We start from the raw sequence: 18,433 nt of genomic DNA on the forward strand, positions 1-18,433 counted from the left end.
ATGCGTCGCGCCCCCCCCCACTTCCCCCTCAATCCAGGTGGGATCTGTGCAGTCTGGATGCTGGCAGGGTCTCTTGTCATGGACACTGGTGAGGGCCCAGACACACCCTTGGTGCCAAGACGCCAAAGGGCACATATCATCCAGACACTTGAGAGCTTGGGGCTGGGTCCTGTGTCTCATAAGATGATAAGAGAGCCCGGGAGGGGGATGAGTTGGAATGCGTGAATTGGGGCGAGGTTCCGGTCAGCTGGCCCATTCCTCCCAGCTCTCCTTGAGATGCCCCCACCCACCCCCCTGTGTCGGGGGAGGTGTGCTATCAGGGTGTTGGCAGCAAAAGCAGAGGCTGCTTTGGTTCCCCTTATCGTGTTTTGCCTGCACGACTGCCACATTCCCCTCCTCAGGAAAGGGATGGGGTGGGCTGGGGGCTTTTATCTGTACCACTTTATTGTAAAAAATATTTGAAATGAATATAGCAAAATATGAACACCCAGGAGTTCCCATGGTGGGACAGTGGTTAACAAATCTGACTAGGAACCATGAGGTTGCGAGTTCGATCCCTGGCCTCGCTCAGTAGATTAAGGATCCGGCATTGCCGTGAGCTGTGGTGTGGGTCCCAGACACGGCTTGGATCCTACGTTGCTGTGGCTCTGGTGTAGGCCGGCGGTCACAGCTCCAATTAGACCCCTAGCCTGGGAACCTCCATATGCCACAGGTGAGGCCCTAAAAGGACAAAAGACAAAAATAATAATGATAATAATAATATGAACACTCAGTCTGGGTGATAGGTTCACTGTTGTCTCCTTTATTCATGTTCTACCTGTTTCTGTGTTTGAAATAGTTCCATAATTAAAGATTTTTAAAAATAAGATCAGGAGTTCCCGTCGTGGCGCAGTGGTTAACGAATCCGACTAGGAACTATGAGGTTGCGGGTTCGGTCCCTGCCCTTGCTCAGTGGGTTGACGATCCGGCATTGCCGTGAGCTGTGGTGTAGGTTGCAGACGCGGCTCGGATCCCGCGTTGCTGTGGCTCTGGCGTAGGCCGGTGGCTACAGCTCCGATTGGACCCCTAGCCTGGGAACCTCCATATGCTGCGGGAGCGGCCCAAGAAATAGCAACAGCAACAACAACAACAACAAAAAGACAAAAAGACAAAAAAAAAAAAAAAAAAAAAATAAGATCAAATACGCTTGGTACTTCAGGAACTCAAGACTTAAAAACTTTCATTCTGGAGTTCCCGTCATAGCTCAGTGGTTAATGAACGTGACTAGTATCCAAGAAGATGCAGGCTCGATCCCTGGCCTCACTCAGTGGGTTAAGGATCTGGCATTGCTGTGAGCTGTGGTGTAGGTTGCAGCAGTGGTGTAGCTGTGCTCAGATCCCACGTTGATGTGGCTGTGGTGTAGGCTGGCAGCTGCAGCTCTGATTCCTAGCCTGGGAACCTCCATATGCTGCAGGTGCGGCCCTAAAAAGACAAAAGACCAAAAAAAAAACAAAAACCCTTTCATTCCTTCTCTCCCATCTCAGGTTGTGCCCTTTTATGCCTTCAAGCCTTTCAGTCTTTCCTTTGAAACCGTTGTGAGCACCTACTGTGTGCCCTGGTCTAGCTATAGCAGTTAATAGTGTAAACAACACCTGGCACCCACAGCTGACACGCTGCTCCTGCTGCTTGTGCCTCTTCTCTTCCTCATAAACTCAAACCAGACAGACTTTCCAGACACCACAGTTTGGGACTCTTCCCCCCCCCTTTTTTTTTTGGTTTTCTTTTCTTTTCCTTTGTAAATGTTGCAGACATGGGTTCACATCTCTTACCGATTCTGTAAGTATCCAGGGCAGGTAACTTGGCCTCTCTGGGCCTCAGTGTACTCATCTGTAAAATGGAGATGGTACCGCCATCTCCAGGGCTGGGTGAGGAGGAGGGAAGCGTGTGTGATGCCCACGCACAGCGCCTGGCCCGGAGTGGGGGTGGGAACCAGTGCCCTGTCTCTCCTCTCCCAGGAGGCTCTCCCCAGCAGTGCCTGGCTCATGCTGGCCTCTGAATGACAGCACTTGATCTCCAACTTTTCACTCTCAAGAACTCGTCTTTTTATTATTTTCCCCATGCTTTGGAAGATTTTGATCCCAAATTGCATGTATTAAATCATTATTCATTTATCTCCCATTCCTTATTAATCAAAGACATAGATAGCTACCCCTCAGAGCTTCTGATCTGCCGGGAGCCGCACGTGGCTGACATGATTCCAGCCAGAGGCAAAGGAGCTCAGCCGCTTGTGTGGTCTGGGTGGCCCGAGGAGGGCAAATGTGGATGCACTGCACTCGTTTTCTTTTTTTCTTTCTTTTTTTCGAATTATAGGTGATTTACAATATTCTGTCAATTTCTGCTGTACAGCAAAGTGACCCCGTCATATATTGATACAGATACAGATATACATTCTTTTTCTCATATTATCCTCCAATGCTCCAGTCATTTTCTTTTAATTTCTTTTCTTTTTAGAGTACTGGAAACGGCTGGCCTTGCCTGGTGAGTGCTGCTTTCCCAGGTCACTGACTGATGGGCCAGGGGCTGAGTTTTCCCTGCCAGGGTCTAGCCCAGGGCCCCACGTGGCTCCCAGCCCCTTCGTCCCACAGGGCTCATTCCAAATAGATGGCGTGCACCAATGCCACGCAGAAGACCATGGGGTTCACGTAGCGGGAGGTGGCAAAGCTGTCTGTGTGCAGGTCCCACAAGCAACCGCTGGAGACCACCACGCCGTCCTGCCCCTTGCTCCCAATGCTGACAGAGCACACTGGCCTGTAGCGTGTGCCACCTTGACCAGCTCCCAAATCGGCATTCAGCACGGTGGGGCCAGATGGCAGGCCACACCGGCCGGCTTGGAGGGCAGGTGAGCCTGCATCAGCTCCTGCGCCCGGACCCAGGGGAACTTCAGCTCCGGCCTGGCTGCCCACAAGGGGACGTGGGGGGAGGAGAAGAGAGGGGTGATGGAGGGGAGTGTTTGCAACAAGGAACACAGAATGGGAGCTTGAAGCCTAAGAAGTTGAACACAGACCCCTGAACCAGACGAATGGCGTGGACAATGGAACTCGGAACCTGGGACGACTCTGTGGTGCTGTGCCTCCAAGGGGCTCAGCCTGTAATAGGTGTCCGGAGGCCCATGGCCTGGGATCCCCTCCCGCTCTCAGCATCCCTCCAGCCTCTGACCCACACCTGCTCCTGGATGATACTGATGGGCCGGTGGTGCTTTGGCCGCAGCTGCAACTGTGTTCTCAGAGATGCTGATTCCGGGAACGTCGGGAGGAGCATGGAGGTGAGCGACACCTGCTGAATGTCTCCTGAGCACCAGGTTTTAGTCATCTGGGGTTTGTTCCAAAGCAACTCTGAGCATGCATTTGGGTGCAAGAAGCTCACATGGGAGGGCGTTCAGGGAAGCACGGTGAGGAAGTGGGGAGGAAGGCCAACACAGCCCGTGTCCATGGGCAGGTTGCCCTGGTGCAGCTGGAGCTCATTGGCTGGGGTCCCACTGTCCACTGCAGAAGGCACCCAGAATGCTCCCACCCAGGGTAAGGGAGCTGGGGTGTTTACCCGTCAACACCCACTGTCCCTCTGGGGCTGAGGCTTATTCCTGGGACACCAACTCCTAGCACTGGGGCTTCCCAGGTGTGGGCTCGGCCTGACATTGAGAGGCCCTCAGGGAGAAGCCCTCAGGCAGGGAGACGCAGGAAGCCCTGTGTTAGGCGGGGGTGACAGGACACATCAACGGTATCCACTAAATTATCTCAGTTAATTCTCACAACCTTTTATTGTTTTGTTTTTTTAGAGCTGCACCTGCAGCATATGGAAGTTTCCAGGTCAGAGGTCGAACTGGGGCTGCAGCTGCCAGCCTACGTCAGAGCCACAGCAACACCAGATTCGAGACGCAACTGCGACCTACACCACAACTCATGGCAACGCCGGATCCTTAACCCAACGGGCAAAGCCAGGGATTGAACCCACATCCTCATGGATACTCATCTCGTTCTTAACCTGCTGAGCCACAATGGGGACTCCAGTTCTCACAATCTCGAGAGCAGTGGCTTTCTGTTTGATAGCAAAGAAACGGATGCTCACGAGGTAAAGCAGCTGGTGGAAAAAGCGGTGTTGCATGAGGGCAGGTTCCGTAGTGTGTCCACCCCGCCCCACCCAGCGCAACGTCTGGCCAGTGAGTGTTGAAGCAGCATCTGTTGGATGAACTGGTGGGAGCCACACAACCTCGGGTTAGTCTAAGACTCTTCTGTAAAATGAAGCTGGGACTTCCCTTCCTCCCAGGGCTGCTTTGAGGAGCTAAGGACTTGGGTAACTGCTTAGCCCTGGGCTGGGCCCGCTGTGGGTATTAATTTCCTTTCTGTGCTTCCACTAAGCGCAGCAGGGTCTCTACTAAGAGGTGGACCTTTGTGCCCGACTCAGTGACCACCTGCAGGGAACCTCCAGGTGAGTGACCAGAAAACCTCCAGTATGTCTTACTGGCTCTATCCAACCAGGCCTGAAGCCTGCCCAAGTGTCACCCGTGTTAACTCAACAAAACAAAGCAATAGCCTCCCTTACCTCTGTGTTGTTCCAGATACAGATGCATTTTTGCTCAATCTCTCAATCTCTGTCTCTCTCTCTCATATTTTCAGCCTTTGCTTGAAGGGCTGCCTATGGCTTGCCTGCGACCTGTACCTGCCCCCACCCCCACCGCATGTGCTCTGGACAGTCCCTGGTGTCCAGAGATGATTTTACAGCTGCCTTTGATGCTGCTGTCAATCCCTCCTTGCTTTTTGGGGGGGTCTTTTGTCTTTTTAGGGCCACACCAGCAGCATATGGAGGTTCCCAGGCTAGCGATTGAATTGGAGCTACAGCTGCCAGCCTACACCACAGCCACAGCAACGCCAGATCCGAGCTGCGTCTGTGACCCACATCACAGCTCACGGCAACGCCGGATCCTTAACCCACTGAGCGAGGCCAGGGATCGAACCCTCAACCTCATGGTTCCTAGTCGGATTCGTTTCCGCTGCCCACGACGGGAATAAGCCCTCCGTTCTGAGCCTCAGTTTCCTCAATGGTGCAATACCTCCTGCCTCACCAGATTGTCCTGAGGACCAAGCAACTCCTTCACGCACTATTCAGCTCACATTTCTGAACACCCAGCTGCATGCAGCCTTTCTGCTGGGTCCTTGGAGCTGTGCAGTCTCCCAGGATCGGGGGCGGGGCGGGGACAATGGTGTTATAACAAATGTGAAAGAGCCTGGCACTCTGCCTAGTACCCTGCGGACAGTCAGTGAGTGAGGGGCCCTGTCCTATCTTCCTGCCTTTTAGGCCTCAGTTTCCACAGCCAGAAAATGGGGGGAAGGGGATTGGACTGGCTCTCTGAAGTGCCCCCCCCACCTCCCGGCTCTGATAGCCTGAGGCTCTGGCCCACCCTCCTCTACTCGCAGCCCCTCCCTCTCACGTTGACATGGCACATTTCCATTCCTGCCAATCAGGCACCACAGGTAAGCCAAGCCCCAAGGCCTGACCATTCCTGATGCTCTTTGCTAAACACCTTCCAGGGGGCCTCCCTCTCGAGCTGGCAGCAAAGGGCTCCCTGGGGACCTGGAGACCAAAGGATGGGCAGGAGGCAACACGTGGTCCCAGATGGCTGTCCGAGTTCCTCAGAGGTCAATAAAAGTCATCCTCACTCCTGGGCACCGAGCCAGGACCGGCTGGACCTTCCCCCGCATCATCTCATCGAATCTTCACTGCAAACGGCGGGCACCACGCTGCTCTCATGGTCCAGGAGGCTGGGCCTCAGAGGGGCCCCACAGCCGAGCAGTGAGAGCCAGGATTCAGACCTTGTCTGTCAAACGGGAGCCCAGACTCCTCTGTGTTTACCTCAGATGCCCCGGGCCTGGCGCAGGCTCTGCACAGAGCAGGAGCATAGGAAGTGAGCCTTGGGCAGGACGGAACCCAATAAGGCTCTTGGAGGAAATAGAAAGATCCTGTTTCCTGTTGGACACAGAGCCCTGAGGCCAACTCCTAGAGCAAGGCCTGGCTCATAATGATATTTAAGCCAGGTCTGTGGATCAGTGAATGGCGAACATTTAAAATATTCTTGGCCAGAATTTACACTGTGGCCCCAGATCCATGCTTGCATTAGGAGTTGTATACAATGTTCCCATCTTATTCCTGCTGCATTTTTCCATGCAAAAGACTCTACCCATGTCTGAAGGATGCTTGTCCCACTCATCCCACTAATTAGAGGCTCCTTTGGGCTCCGCTACTGGTAAGAGATGGGGAAACCTGTAGTAAGCGCCGACTGTGTGCTTTAACGTAAACTAGCCCATCTCATTTCCACCATAGCCCTACGGGCAGGGCTGAATGGCCCACCAGACAGATGAGTCAGACCAAGACCTGGAGGAGTTGGGTGACTTGGTTCAAGGTCACCTGACAAGTTAGAGGCTGACCAGGGATGGATCCCAGATCTGCCATCCCCCCAAACTCATCCCCTTTTTCTACCACCAAATTCCCTCCCAGCCCTAAGGTGCTTCTCTTCCCCATCCAGTGTGGCCAGTGTAGATCTCAGAAGTGTCAACCTGGTGACACCAGATCCGTCACCTTAGGGAGGAGTGAAGGAAGCACCTGCGGATCAGCTTACTAATTCGAGGGGCCGATGAATTATTCACACCACCATTAACTTGGAGGCCCTTTCAGCCTCACCTCTCCTTCTCCTGCTCCAGCCCTTCAGGTCCTGGCCTGCCCCCAGCACAACAGACGTGCCGGGGACCCGGTGAGGAGATGCTGGCAGAGCTGAGGTTCTGTCTGCTGCTGGGAGTGGCACTGCTGGGCCCAGGCCCCAGGGCCCAGGCCATGAAAGGTAGGAGCTGCTGGGGACAGGCAGCAACTGGGAGGAGGGCAGAGGAGTAGCAGGTGACAATGCGGTCTCAGGAGGTTTCTATGTGGGAGGCCAAGAGGCAGGCAGCTCTTTTGGGGTGAGTCGGCTCAGCTGAATTGCTTCTGAGATGAGGAAAAACTATACTTGTTGAGTGCCTGCTATGTGCTTTACATGTATGAATGCATTTACTCTTCACAACCAAACTTCAGGGTGGGTATTAGCCTCCCATTTTACAGATGAGGAAACTGAGGCAGAGAGCGATTAAGTAACCTGTCTATGTCTGCGTGGTTACTGTGAGAGCAAAGGGAATGGCTCAGAGAACTATTAAAGGTTATTGCTGGAAGGAGTCTTTACTGCCCTCCTGAGAGCCTGCTGTACTTCCTTACTGCCAGCCAAGTGAAATCAAAGTTTCTTATGAAGGCATTCAATGCCCTCCCAGGTTTGGCTCCAATCTTTAATATCCAGCCTTGGTTCCCAGCGTCCCTTGGGCACCCCATGCTCTGGCAAAGGATCACGCCTTCTTCTAGAGATGCTTCACCCTCAAGGTTTTCCACCTCCTTTGCCCTCAGCCTGGGAGGTCCCTTTTCTGTTTTTCCACCTGAGAACTTCTGGCTCATCCGTCAAGCTCAGGTCCAATACCACCTCCTCCAGGAAGCCTTCCACATCCCTAGTCAGCCTCAGATGCTCCGTCCTTGGAGCTTTTCTTTTCTTTTAAAGGGCTGCACCCAAGGCATATGGAAGTTTCTAGGCTAGGGGTCGAATCAGAGCTGTAGCTACCAGCCTACCTACAGCACAGCCATGGCAACACCAAAGCTGAGCCGCATCTCTGACCTACACCACAGCTCACGGCAACACTGGATCCCCAACCCACTGAGCAAGGCCAGAGATCAAACCTGCATCCTCATGGATACTATTCCAGTTCTTAATCCAGTTAGCCACCAAGGGAGCTCTTTGATAGTTTCTTTACCTTCTGGTGTGACAAGATGTCCCAAGTGTATTTTGTGTATTTCCTGCCCTAGACCATTCCTCCAAGGAGCCCTGGTTCATTTTAGTTGGACATAATAATCCTAATCTAAGGCCAGGGATGCAAAACACGACTGGAATATCATTGCTTTTAGGCTTCTTAGGGAACAAAGCCAGGATATTAACATTTTTGGAGATAAAAATAGATCTTAAATTCATACCAATGTTTTCAATTCAAATTAAGGGTCACAAAGTGTTCTACTTAGTTTTTTAATTTCAATTTGTATCACTCTTCTCTTACACTGAAAATCTTCGTTTCTATTGACATTAACATAAATCCTCCATTCAAATGTATAAGATATTGTAAAATAACAGTATTTCCTATTACTACTAATAGTAAGTCTATTGCATGTTGTTTAATATTTCTTGGTGGTTCATTTTGTCCTTGGGCATTCCACTAGGAACATACATTCAAAATCATGTTTTAACATAATGTGAAATTATTTTTCCCCATGTGAATGTGCCTCCAACTTGACATAGAGTTAAGCTTATTTGTTTTAGTTTGGCATTTTTAGGGATTACTTAACCTTTTTTTATAATTTATAAACTGTACGAAAAATTGCTCATGATTAAAAAGTCAAAAGGGTGAAATATGTTGCATTTAATAGCAGTCATGTCTGTTTCCTCCTGTCTGCTTACTTCTTCTCAGGACAGAGAACCATTTTTATTAGTTTCCTTCCATTGTTTTCTTTTTCAAAACATAAGCAAATATGAACATATAAGAATGTACTTTTAACTTTGTAATAGATTGTGCACATTTTCACTCAGGATGGGGGGGGTATTATTGTTTTTGATTTTTGAATTCCCTAATGCCCAGCATATAGTACTATTTTATCTAAAATGATAGGCCCACCTGACATGTCCTGTTTCCTTTCCCTGCTTTATTTTCCCCCAGAGCACTTATCACTAGTTAAGATGCTTTATATTTTCCTTATTATATTTACTGTCTGTCTTCCCTACCGGGATTTTTGTCTGTTGATTCTTGCACCTAGAACAATGCCTAGCACTCAAACTCTTTCTTGAATGAATGCCTGCTAAGTATTTGAAGACTAAGTAAATGAATGAACAAATACATGAATAAGTGAATTAATTAAGGGCTATGGCTTCATCTCAAAGACGTTGCTTTGTAGCTTGGCCACCACCCACCCAAGACCCCAGTGCTGACTCTGAGCCATTCTTCCCTTCTGCCCCAGGTGTCAAATGTGGGGGTGTGCTCTCAGCACCTTCTGGAAACTTCTCCAGCCCTAACTTCCCCAGGCTCTACCCCTACAACACGGAGTGTAGTTGGCTGATTGTGGTGGCTGAGGGCTCCTCTGTGCTGCTCACCTTCCACGCCTTCGACCTGGAGTACCATGATACCTGCAGCTTCGACTTCCTGGAGATCTACAACGGGGCCTCCGGAGATCAGGGCAACCTGCTGGGGAGGTTCTGTGGCCAGGTGCCCCCGCCACCCTTCACCTCCTCCTGGCACGTCATGTCTGTGGTCTTCCACTCAGACAAGCACGTGGCCAGCCGCGGCTTTTCCGCGGGCTACCAGAAAGGCAAGGGGGACTTGGCGGTGGAGAGGGTGGCCCCTGGATGGAGGTGGGGGGAAGGCAGCAGAGGAGTAAGTGAGACGGGCAGGGTCTCGGCATCTAAGTGTGCAGGCTGCTGTGTAACCTGGAGTCCCTGCTCACACAGCTCACGGGGCAAAGGCAGCCTCTGTTTGCAGTCTGGGTGGTGTGTGTTCTCACCTTCACGGCAACACTCTGCTCGTCTCCCTCCGTTCTCCCAGGAGCCCCCGGAGGGTCTCACTGTGCTGGGGAACGAGGCCTCTTGTGCTCTCCTCTCCTTGTCCTTCTCACCCCAGGCATAGCATCAGGACACAAGAGGGGACACCATGCTGCCGCTGCTGCTGATCCCGCTGTGGCACCTCAGCAGGTCCCAGGCACGGGATTCCCTGCCCCTCCCCTTCACATCCTCAGGAGTGGAAGGTGCCTGAGGATCTGTGTGGAGCCACATGAGGTTCCAAAGGGCTTTCACCAGCAACTTCTCAGACTTGCAGGAGTCTGAGCCTGGTGGATCAGGCTGGGCAGATCTTAGGATTTCTTTTTTTTTTTCTTTCTTTTTTTTTTTTTTGTCTTTTTTTGTTGTTGTTGTTGCTATTTCTTGGGCCGCTCCCGCGGCATATGGAGGTTCCCAGGCTAGGGGTTGAATCGGAGCTGTAGCCACCGGCCTACGCCAGAGCCACAGAAATGCGGGATCCGAGCCGCATCTGCAACCTACACCACAGCTCACGGCAACGCCGGATCGTTAACCCACTGAGCAAGGGCAGGGATCGAACCCGCAACCTCATGGTTCCTAGTCGGATTCGTTAACCACTGCGCCACGACGGGAACTCCAGATCTTAGGATTTCTAACATTCCCATGAGGCTCAGAGAGGTTGGGTTACTTGCCGAGGGTCACACAGTCATAAAAGACAGATCTCAGAAGACCCCCGTCTTCATGCGTAAGTCCATCTCTTCTTCATCAGATCCTCCTTTTAGTCCTGTTTCCTCATCTGTTTAGGAGGTTTGATAACTTTCCTGGTCTCGAGTAGCTCAGTCTCTGTGCCCCACTGGCCTGGTAGGAGGGGACACTGAAAGTCCCAAGGTCAAGGGCACAAACTCTGCAGTTAGTCATGTTCCTGATACCACATGGGTGACCTGCTCTGGGGGCCCTGCCCTAGTCCATGGGCCTTGCCACTGCAATGGCTCCTGCCAATCTCCACGCCTGAGGGCTTTTCCTGGAGCTTTGGCAGCTCCTCTCTACCCCTCACAGCCTTTGGCCTGGGTCCTGGGGAGCTGGTGTGTGAAGGCCCCTGCTCCCCCACCCTCACCCTCCCAGTGCCCACCTTTGGTCACCTGTCTCTCCCAAATAAACTCCTTGGGCTCAACTCCTTGTCTGGGTGAACCCAAACTCACGCAGGTAAGTTGCTTTGCTCTGCCTCCACTTTATCAGTTGTAAAAATGGGAAAAACCACAATGCATTCCTCATGGTTTAAAGAGACGGCCTGTGCCCGCCCTTTTGCCAGGGATCAGTGGATGGGAGAGCTTCCCGTGAACACCTGTGGGAGGGGCACGTTCCCAAGGAGAGGCAGGGGAGCCATGGGGAGGGAGAAAGCTCAGTTCAAGCGGGCTCCCTTGCAGATGTGTGTGGTGGTGTCCTGACGGGCCTGTCGGGGGTCCTCACCAGCCCTGAGTACCCCAACAACTACCCCAACAACGTGGAGTGTCGCTGGGTGATCCGGGCGGCCGGCCCCGCCACCGTCAAGCTGGTGTTCGCGGACTTCCAGGTGGAGGGCAGCGAGCAGTGCACCTATGACTACGTGGCGGTGCTCGAGGGGCCTGGCCCCGCTCATGGGCACCACTACTGTGGCAGCGCCAGGCCCTCCACGCTTGTGTCCCTGGGCCACGAGCTGCAGGTGGTCTTCAAGTCTGACTTTAACATTGGAGGCCGGGGCTTCAAGGCGTACTACTTCTCAGGTAGGGCGGCTGGAGCTGCACCCCAAATGCCCTGTGTGTTGGGGGGCCTGGAGCTGTACCCTGAGCACTCTGTGCGTGGGGGGGCTCCTGCCTCCCCACTACGCCTGCCTGAGGTCAGGGGCGGGGACAGTGGGGAGGGGCCATAGTTTTCTGCCTCTGGACCTTGCACTTCCTGCTCTTTCTCTGCCTGAAATGCCCTAGGACACCCTTCCCTCCTGGCCTTTGCCAAGGCACAAGCGTGTTACCTCCTCTGGGAAGACTCCCTGATTTACTCAGGTCTTTTTTTATTTTTGTTTCTTTTTTAGGGCCGCAGGTGCTGCATATGGAAATTCCTGGGCTAAGCTACAGCTGCCGGCCTACACCACAGCCACAGGGATGCCAGATCCAAGCCACGTCTGCCACCTATACCACAGCTCACGGCAACACCGTGATCCTTAACCCACTGAGCGAGGCCAGGGATTGAACCTGCATCCTCATGGATACCAGCCGGGTTTGTTACCCCTGAGCCACAGTGGAAACTCCATGATTTACTGAGAATTAATCACTTCCTTCAACTCCTTACAAAAGTTTTTTTCACAGCAGTGATCTAACACATCACTTAAAAAAAAAATGTTTTTATTGGGAGTTCCTTCGTGGCTCAGTGGTTAACTGTGATCTGTGCTAACAGGAAGACTCGTGGATGACTTCCTGGAGGAGGAGAGAATTGAGCAGTGCTTTGAAGGAGTTAGAGGCAGAAGGAAGGGAGGGGTGTTCTAAGCAGAGGGATCAGCATGTGCAAAGTCACAGAGGACAGAGAGGGTTTGCTGTGCTCGTAGTATTAGCTGTTTTGTGAGGCTGGAAGGTGGGGCTGGTTGAGAGGCGCTGAGAAAAGGGCCAAGATTAGGTCCTGAACTACCTTGTCTCTTAAGTCCGAATTTGGATTCACTCCCAACCACAGGTATGAGGTATGTTATTGAATTCCTATCGAGGTCACACTCATGAAATGGATTGCCAGTTGGCACGAGAGTCCCGGCTTTTGTCTAGTTTCAGTTCAAACCAGGCTTCGGGATCAATTGTCTGGTTTGCTGGCTATGGTGTCCAACCTGCCAGGGTGGTTTCAGGACCCCTACAACACCTGCTGTCCAGGCAGTGGCTGCAGAGGGTGACAGACTCCACCCTTCTCACCATTGCTCCATCTGTCCCACTCTCCCCAATCCAGGAGAATGCCAGGAAGTGTACACAGCCGTGCGGGGCAACTTCTCCAGCCCCCAGTACCCCAGCTCCTACCCTAACAACATCCGGTGCCACTGGACCATCCGCCTGCCTCCTGGCTACCGGGTCAAGGTGTTCTTCCTGGACCTGGACCTGGAGGGACCCAACAGCCTGACCAGGACCTGTGACTTTGACTACCTGGCGGCCTTTGATGGAGCCAGTGAGGAGGCGCCCCTGCTGGGGAATTGGTGTGGCCACCACCTGCCACCCCCGGTCACCTCGAGCCACAACCAGCTCCTGCTTCTGCTGCACACGGACCGCAGCACCACCCGCAGGGGCTTCTCTGTGGCCTACCTGGGAGGTGAGCTAGGGCTGAGGATGCGGGTGTGCTGGTAGGGGAAGGTGAGGCCGGGGTCTCTGGTCTTTGCAGCCTCTTCCCTCCCTCCTACCAACTTCTTGGGTGGCTACACCACTGCCAGCTCCTGCCCTGGGGCCTCTGAGACTGTCCTGATAGGGCCCTTGCTTATTTTCACTATTACGGTGTTGTGTTTTACCAGCTTCCAAATCCGTGATTCCTAATTCCTCTCCGTCTTCTCCCCGCTGGGCTCCGGGCCTCTCTTGTACTATGGTTGATCCTCTGTATCCAGAGGTAGCTCACAAAATATGGTAAACAACTGATGTAACCATGGAGATGCTGACCAGTCTTGCTTGTACAGTCATATGCCCTGAATGACACTGGTTTGAAAAAAAAAAAATGGCCTTTGTTTTCCTCACATAAGAAGAAGTCCAGAGCTGGGTAGCTGCTGTGTTCGTTCAGGGACTCAACAGTGTCCCAGCTGGTATGTCTGAGTTTGTCTTGGCCTCAGGACTGCGAGATGGCTGCCACAACCCCAGGCATCATGTTCATATTCAAAGCTGGAAGAGGGTAGAAGAAGTGCCAGCCACAAATGCCCCTTTATCAGGAAAGTAAAAGCCTTTTCAGGAGCCTTCAGAAGTCTTCTTCATCTCATTATTTTGAACTTGGTCATATGGCGATGCCTGGCCTGAGGAACTGGGCACTCAGCTTTTTCATCCTCCATAGTGCCAGTTAGATTTGCCAGCTGACAGCATCTATTATCTATCCCTTCCTCTCACCACCCTTCCCCGGGCTGTGGGCCCAGAAATGCCAGTGCTCTGGACCCATTTTGCCTTCTGCCTGACAAGGCTAGAGCCTCTTGTACAGGTACAGAAATCGAGGTGCAGAGGGAAAGGACCTCATTGCTGGCACACAGGCAGTGGGGTGGCACAGCCGAGGCTGGAACTCACACCTGTCCTTCCGCATTGGAGGAGGCCCAGGGCTGAGCTCAGACAGATCAGGGCCACATCCAGATGCTGCTGTGACCGAAGGGGCTCACCTGTAGGAGGGCTTGACAAATGCCCTGGGTAGGCGGTCGTTAAGGTGAAACGAGGTAACACGGGTCACAGCGCCTGGCTCGGAAGCCATCCTTGCTGAGGGTGGATTTCTTTTCCTCGTGGGTTTCAGGCTCATTCTACGTTCAAAAGATCTTTCCTCCTCTCCATGTGCGAGAGGCGTCAGAGGTCCCAGCGATGGGGAAACAGCAGAGCTGCAGCCAAGTGACCTGGGCAGAGCCTCCCTCTGCCAGCTTCGGTCATCTCCATCCGGCCTCCCGGGAGATGGCCCGCTGTTAGAGCGACCCCTTCTCCAGGCACACTTGGAGAGCCAGGTGCCACGGGGCTTTCTCTCTGCCCCTCGCAGTAAAATGAGGCAATTGGCTCGCTAAGGGATCTGTACACAAAGTCCCTCTGGGCTCTGATGGTCTTCTTTTCAGGACTGGGTCCTCTCCCAGCTCTGTGTGATCTGGGTCGAGCCTCTTCTCCTTTTGGGGCCTCCGGAGACGGAGGGTGGGGCAGCTCCCCTCTGGGCTCCTGTTCCAGAGGCGGGAGCCCCTACCCCCGCCCGCCCCACCTCCCTCCCCAAGGCCTGTGGGAGCCCAGGGTCAGACAGGGCTCTCGTGCAGGGCCAGGCTCCAGATGTGGCCCAGGCTGCAGGCGGCCTCCCGGCTGGAGGACGGCCTCGGCATCAATCAGGGGTGACACACAGTTCAGCGCCACCAAGATCATCGTGGGAGACGGCGGGCCCATAAATCCTCGACTCCCAGACACCAGAGGCTGAAATATGTCTGAGGCATTTCCCGAGGAGGGGGTGAGAGTTCCAGGCCTCTGTCTGCCAGCTCTTTCCTTTTCCTCCTGCCAGCAACCCCCCTCCCTTCCCACTACACTCACCCCTGGCCCAGCGAGTACTGCCCACACCCCCCTCTCCCACCTCCCACCCCCTGCACGTGCGTGTGCGTGCACGCGCGCACACACACACACACACACACACACACACACGCTTGCACAATCCCACACACTTAGTCTGGCTGGGAGGGAGAGCAGGGGGCACCACATAGAGTGGAAAGACCAGGAACTGGGGAATCTCATACATTAGATGATTAGAATCCCAGGTTGGCTACTGCAGACAACTTCATCTCTTGGAGCTTCAGGCTCCAAAACTCTAAGATGGGTTTAGTCATGTCCGTCTCAGGGGTCCTAGGAAGGAGGGCCAGCGAGGGGTCCTTCGCCAGCCTTCTCAGACCGCAGCCCCCCATCCCCACCCACGCGTTCTGCTCTCCCTGCTCCCATCTTTCTTCTTCCCTTGACTTTCCTTCAGATCTCTCCCCCATGTAGGTATATTTTACATATTTATTGCTCCCTCACCCAACTAGAATGGAAGGTCCAAGAGGGTGGGCATTTGTGGCTCTTCTTTTTTTCCTTTTCATTTCTGTATCTGGTGTTTAGAATAGCGCCTGCGCATAATAGGCCATAAATGTTTGTTAAATGATTGAATGGACTGCCTGGCGTGTTGCAAACATGAGCAGCAAATAGTAGCTTTTATTATAATTAAGAATATTCCTTCATCCATCCATTCATTCATTCAGGGGTTTATTCAGCATTCACTGCAGCTGCCAGGCTCTGTGCTGGGCTCAGAGGACACTGAGAGGTAGTCATGGTGCCCGCCCTGGAGCTCTTAATCTGGTGGAGTTAAATGAAATAACATCTTCATCGGACTACACATGAGCCCTCCCCTCTCAGGGCCTCGGTTCCTCGAGGGGGCTTTGGATGGGGGTTTGGAGACGGTGAGGGCAGAAGGTCTGCCCCCAAGGCCTCCAGCTCCTCCCTCCATCTCTAGTGGTGCCCATGAACGTGACCTGCTCCCGCACGGACTTCCAGATCCTGATATCTGCGCAGGCACTGGCCCCACTAGAACGGACCAAAGTCTACCTGGGCAGCCGGAGCTGCGCCGCCCAGGAAGTCGGCAGCAACTTCCGGATCCAGGCCCGCTTTGACACCTGCGGCACTGAGTCTCAGGTAGGGGCAGGTGGAGAAGGGCAGGCAGGAGGGAGGGGCTCTGACGCTTGGGGAAAGGAACCTGCCAGGCCTAAGAATTCAGCTTCTCTTCCTGGCTCCAGTCATCACACAAGCCTAGCTATGGAATTCAGCCCCTCTTGGCTTTACCTCAACAAAATTGCTCAGTGTAGACACAACAAAGAACTCAAGTGGGGGTGACTGCACAAGCCGGTGACAACCAAAAGCCCTTCCTGGAAGCCCCTCCGGCAAGGCTACGTGAACTGACATTTCGTGGAGGTCTTCCTGCTGCCCCCCCTTCCTCTCCAGAGCTCCCCAGAGCCACTGGGTCCCCACTTCTCTAACACGCAGAGCTGTTTGAACACTGCTGCCTCCTGCCTACCTCCTCTCCAATCTTGTGATCCAAACCCATCTCTGGGCTCCGAAAAACAAAAGGGCCCTTCAAGAGGCAGGATCTGAGGGTTCCCTTGGGCTCAGTGGGTTAAGGATCTGGCATTGACACTGCTTCAGCTGGTCACTACTGGGTGGGAACTTACACATGGTGCAGGTGCAGTCAAAAAAATATAGAGAGAGAGACACGATCCACCTCCCTCCAAAGGCAGAAAGGCAACAAATAAAGTTTTTCTACCATCCTTGTATTTTGGAGGCCTTGAATTCAGGCCTGGGGCCCTCAGAATCGCTGGGCAGCAGCCCAAACACCCTGGATGTTTAGGTTCTTCGGGAGAGGCTGGGAAGGGGAAAGGAGGAGAAGGCACAGTGGTCTCTTGGGGAGAACACTGCAGCCCTGGTATCTGAGGATTCATCACATTGGCTTGGTGGAAATCATGTGCTTTCTAGCAACACCCAACATCAACCTCATGTGTGCCCCTGACCTCTCCAGCCCACCCACTGCTTCCCCATCCTCCTGGCAGCCACTACCCTTCTGACCTGAATAGAAGAGAACTGGGGCTCAGTCTTGACTGCCAAAATAATCTGCCCTCACCTCAACACCGTGCCCTAAATCTCCCAGCAGTTTTCTCTGGGACAGAACCACATTCCATAGAGTCATGAAGTGATGGAGACAGAAAATCCGAGAAGCAGAAAATCATAAAACCTAGGACAAAGAACTCATAGACACTCAGGGTCTCAGAGTCACAGAACCACCACTAGAACTTGGAGCCAAAGAATCACAGAATCTTGGAAATGTAAAAGCTGAGAACCTTAGACCCATGGGTTCCTAGTGTAACCCTTGTAAGTCCTAGACCCATAAGGACCAGTCTCTGCATTGAGCTGCTTTCAAAGATGCATAGTTGAAATGGCCAAAAGCCATGACAACCCTTTTGTGCATCTCTTTAAAACCCCGGAGACTTGATTTCAAGACCCTAACACCACATTTGTGCGGCCATTCTTTCCTCCTCAAATCCCTTACTCCTCAAAAACTCCTGAAACTTTCCTGCACTGCTGTTTTATGTGATTTTTCCCTCCCTTCTTCATTATGTAGATTCACTTCCACCCTTTCATTGGATCCCCTTCCATTCTCTTTCTTTCCTCTTTCTTTTTTCTTTTTGGCTGCACCATGGCATATGGAGCTTTTGGGCCAAGGGATCAGATAGATCTGAGCCACTAAGCTGCAGCTGCAGTAATGCCAGATCCTTAACCTGCTGTGCCGGGCCAGGGACTGAACCTGATCCCATTGTACCACAGTGGGAGCTCCAGCTTCTGTCTGTCTTTTCCCCATTCTGTGTCACAAAAATCCAGGAGACTGGTCTTCTTCAGAGAGTGTGGTGGCAGACAGGCTGAGGGCACAATGAAAAAGGGACACGGTATCAGAGATTTTTGGAAGCCCAGAGTTGGGAGAGACCCACAAGTCACCTGACCCCTTCTTTTACAGGTGGGGACCCTGAGGCTCCGGGTGGGAAGGTAGTCAGTGGCTCAGCTGGGACTGGAACTCAGGCTCCTGGGGTTCTTCCCCCTTGGCACTGAGTCCCCACATATCTAGGGGAACAGGGTCAGACCTGGCCCCTTCAGACGTGAGCAAGCGCCCCTTGATTCCCACAGAGAAGAAACAACACTGCGGTGATCGTCAGTGTGCTGTACATCGACTTCTCGGCTGGTGGGCGGGAGGACGTCCACGAGTATGAAGTCCGCTGTGAGCCACGGCGCAAAGAGGCCTCTGTCCACCTGCTGTCCGGCTCCAACTGGCTTGGGCCCTATGCTGCCACGGCTGAGCACCTTCAGGAAGCACCACCCAGGGATGAGGCAGAGCCGCTGGAGAGCCCTGTGGCCATGGTGGCCCAGGACACCAGTGACATTGTCTTCCTGGGCCTTTGCATCCTGGCTGGAGTCCTCATGGTCATTGCCATCGTGGTCCTGATGCTGCTGTAAGCAGAGGCGGGTAGGGACCTGGCATCTGGCATCCCTGGGGGAGGGGGACCCACAACAGGGATGG

General features: G+C 53.1%; 1 protein-coding gene across 1 annotated transcript; it reads left to right on the forward strand.

The window, feature by feature from the left end:
• CDCP2 (CUB domain containing protein 2) lies at window positions 3,961–18,393 on the forward strand. The gene is made up of 6 exons (XM_021096604.1): window positions 3,961–4,461; window positions 5,562–9,447; window positions 11,074–11,409; window positions 12,608–12,961; window positions 15,830–16,008; window positions 18,043–18,393. Exons 2-6 carry the CDS (start codon window positions 9,006–9,008, stop codon window positions 18,367–18,369), a joined length of 1,638 nt encoding a protein of 545 aa, XP_020952263.1. The 5' UTR covers window positions 3,961–4,461; window positions 5,562–9,005; the 3' UTR covers window positions 18,370–18,393.

This window comes from Sus scrofa, chromosome 6, assembly GCF_000003025.6.
Source record: "Sus scrofa isolate TJ Tabasco breed Duroc chromosome 6, Sscrofa11.1, whole genome shotgun sequence".
NCBI lineage: Eukaryota > Metazoa > Chordata > Mammalia > Artiodactyla > Suidae > Sus > Sus scrofa.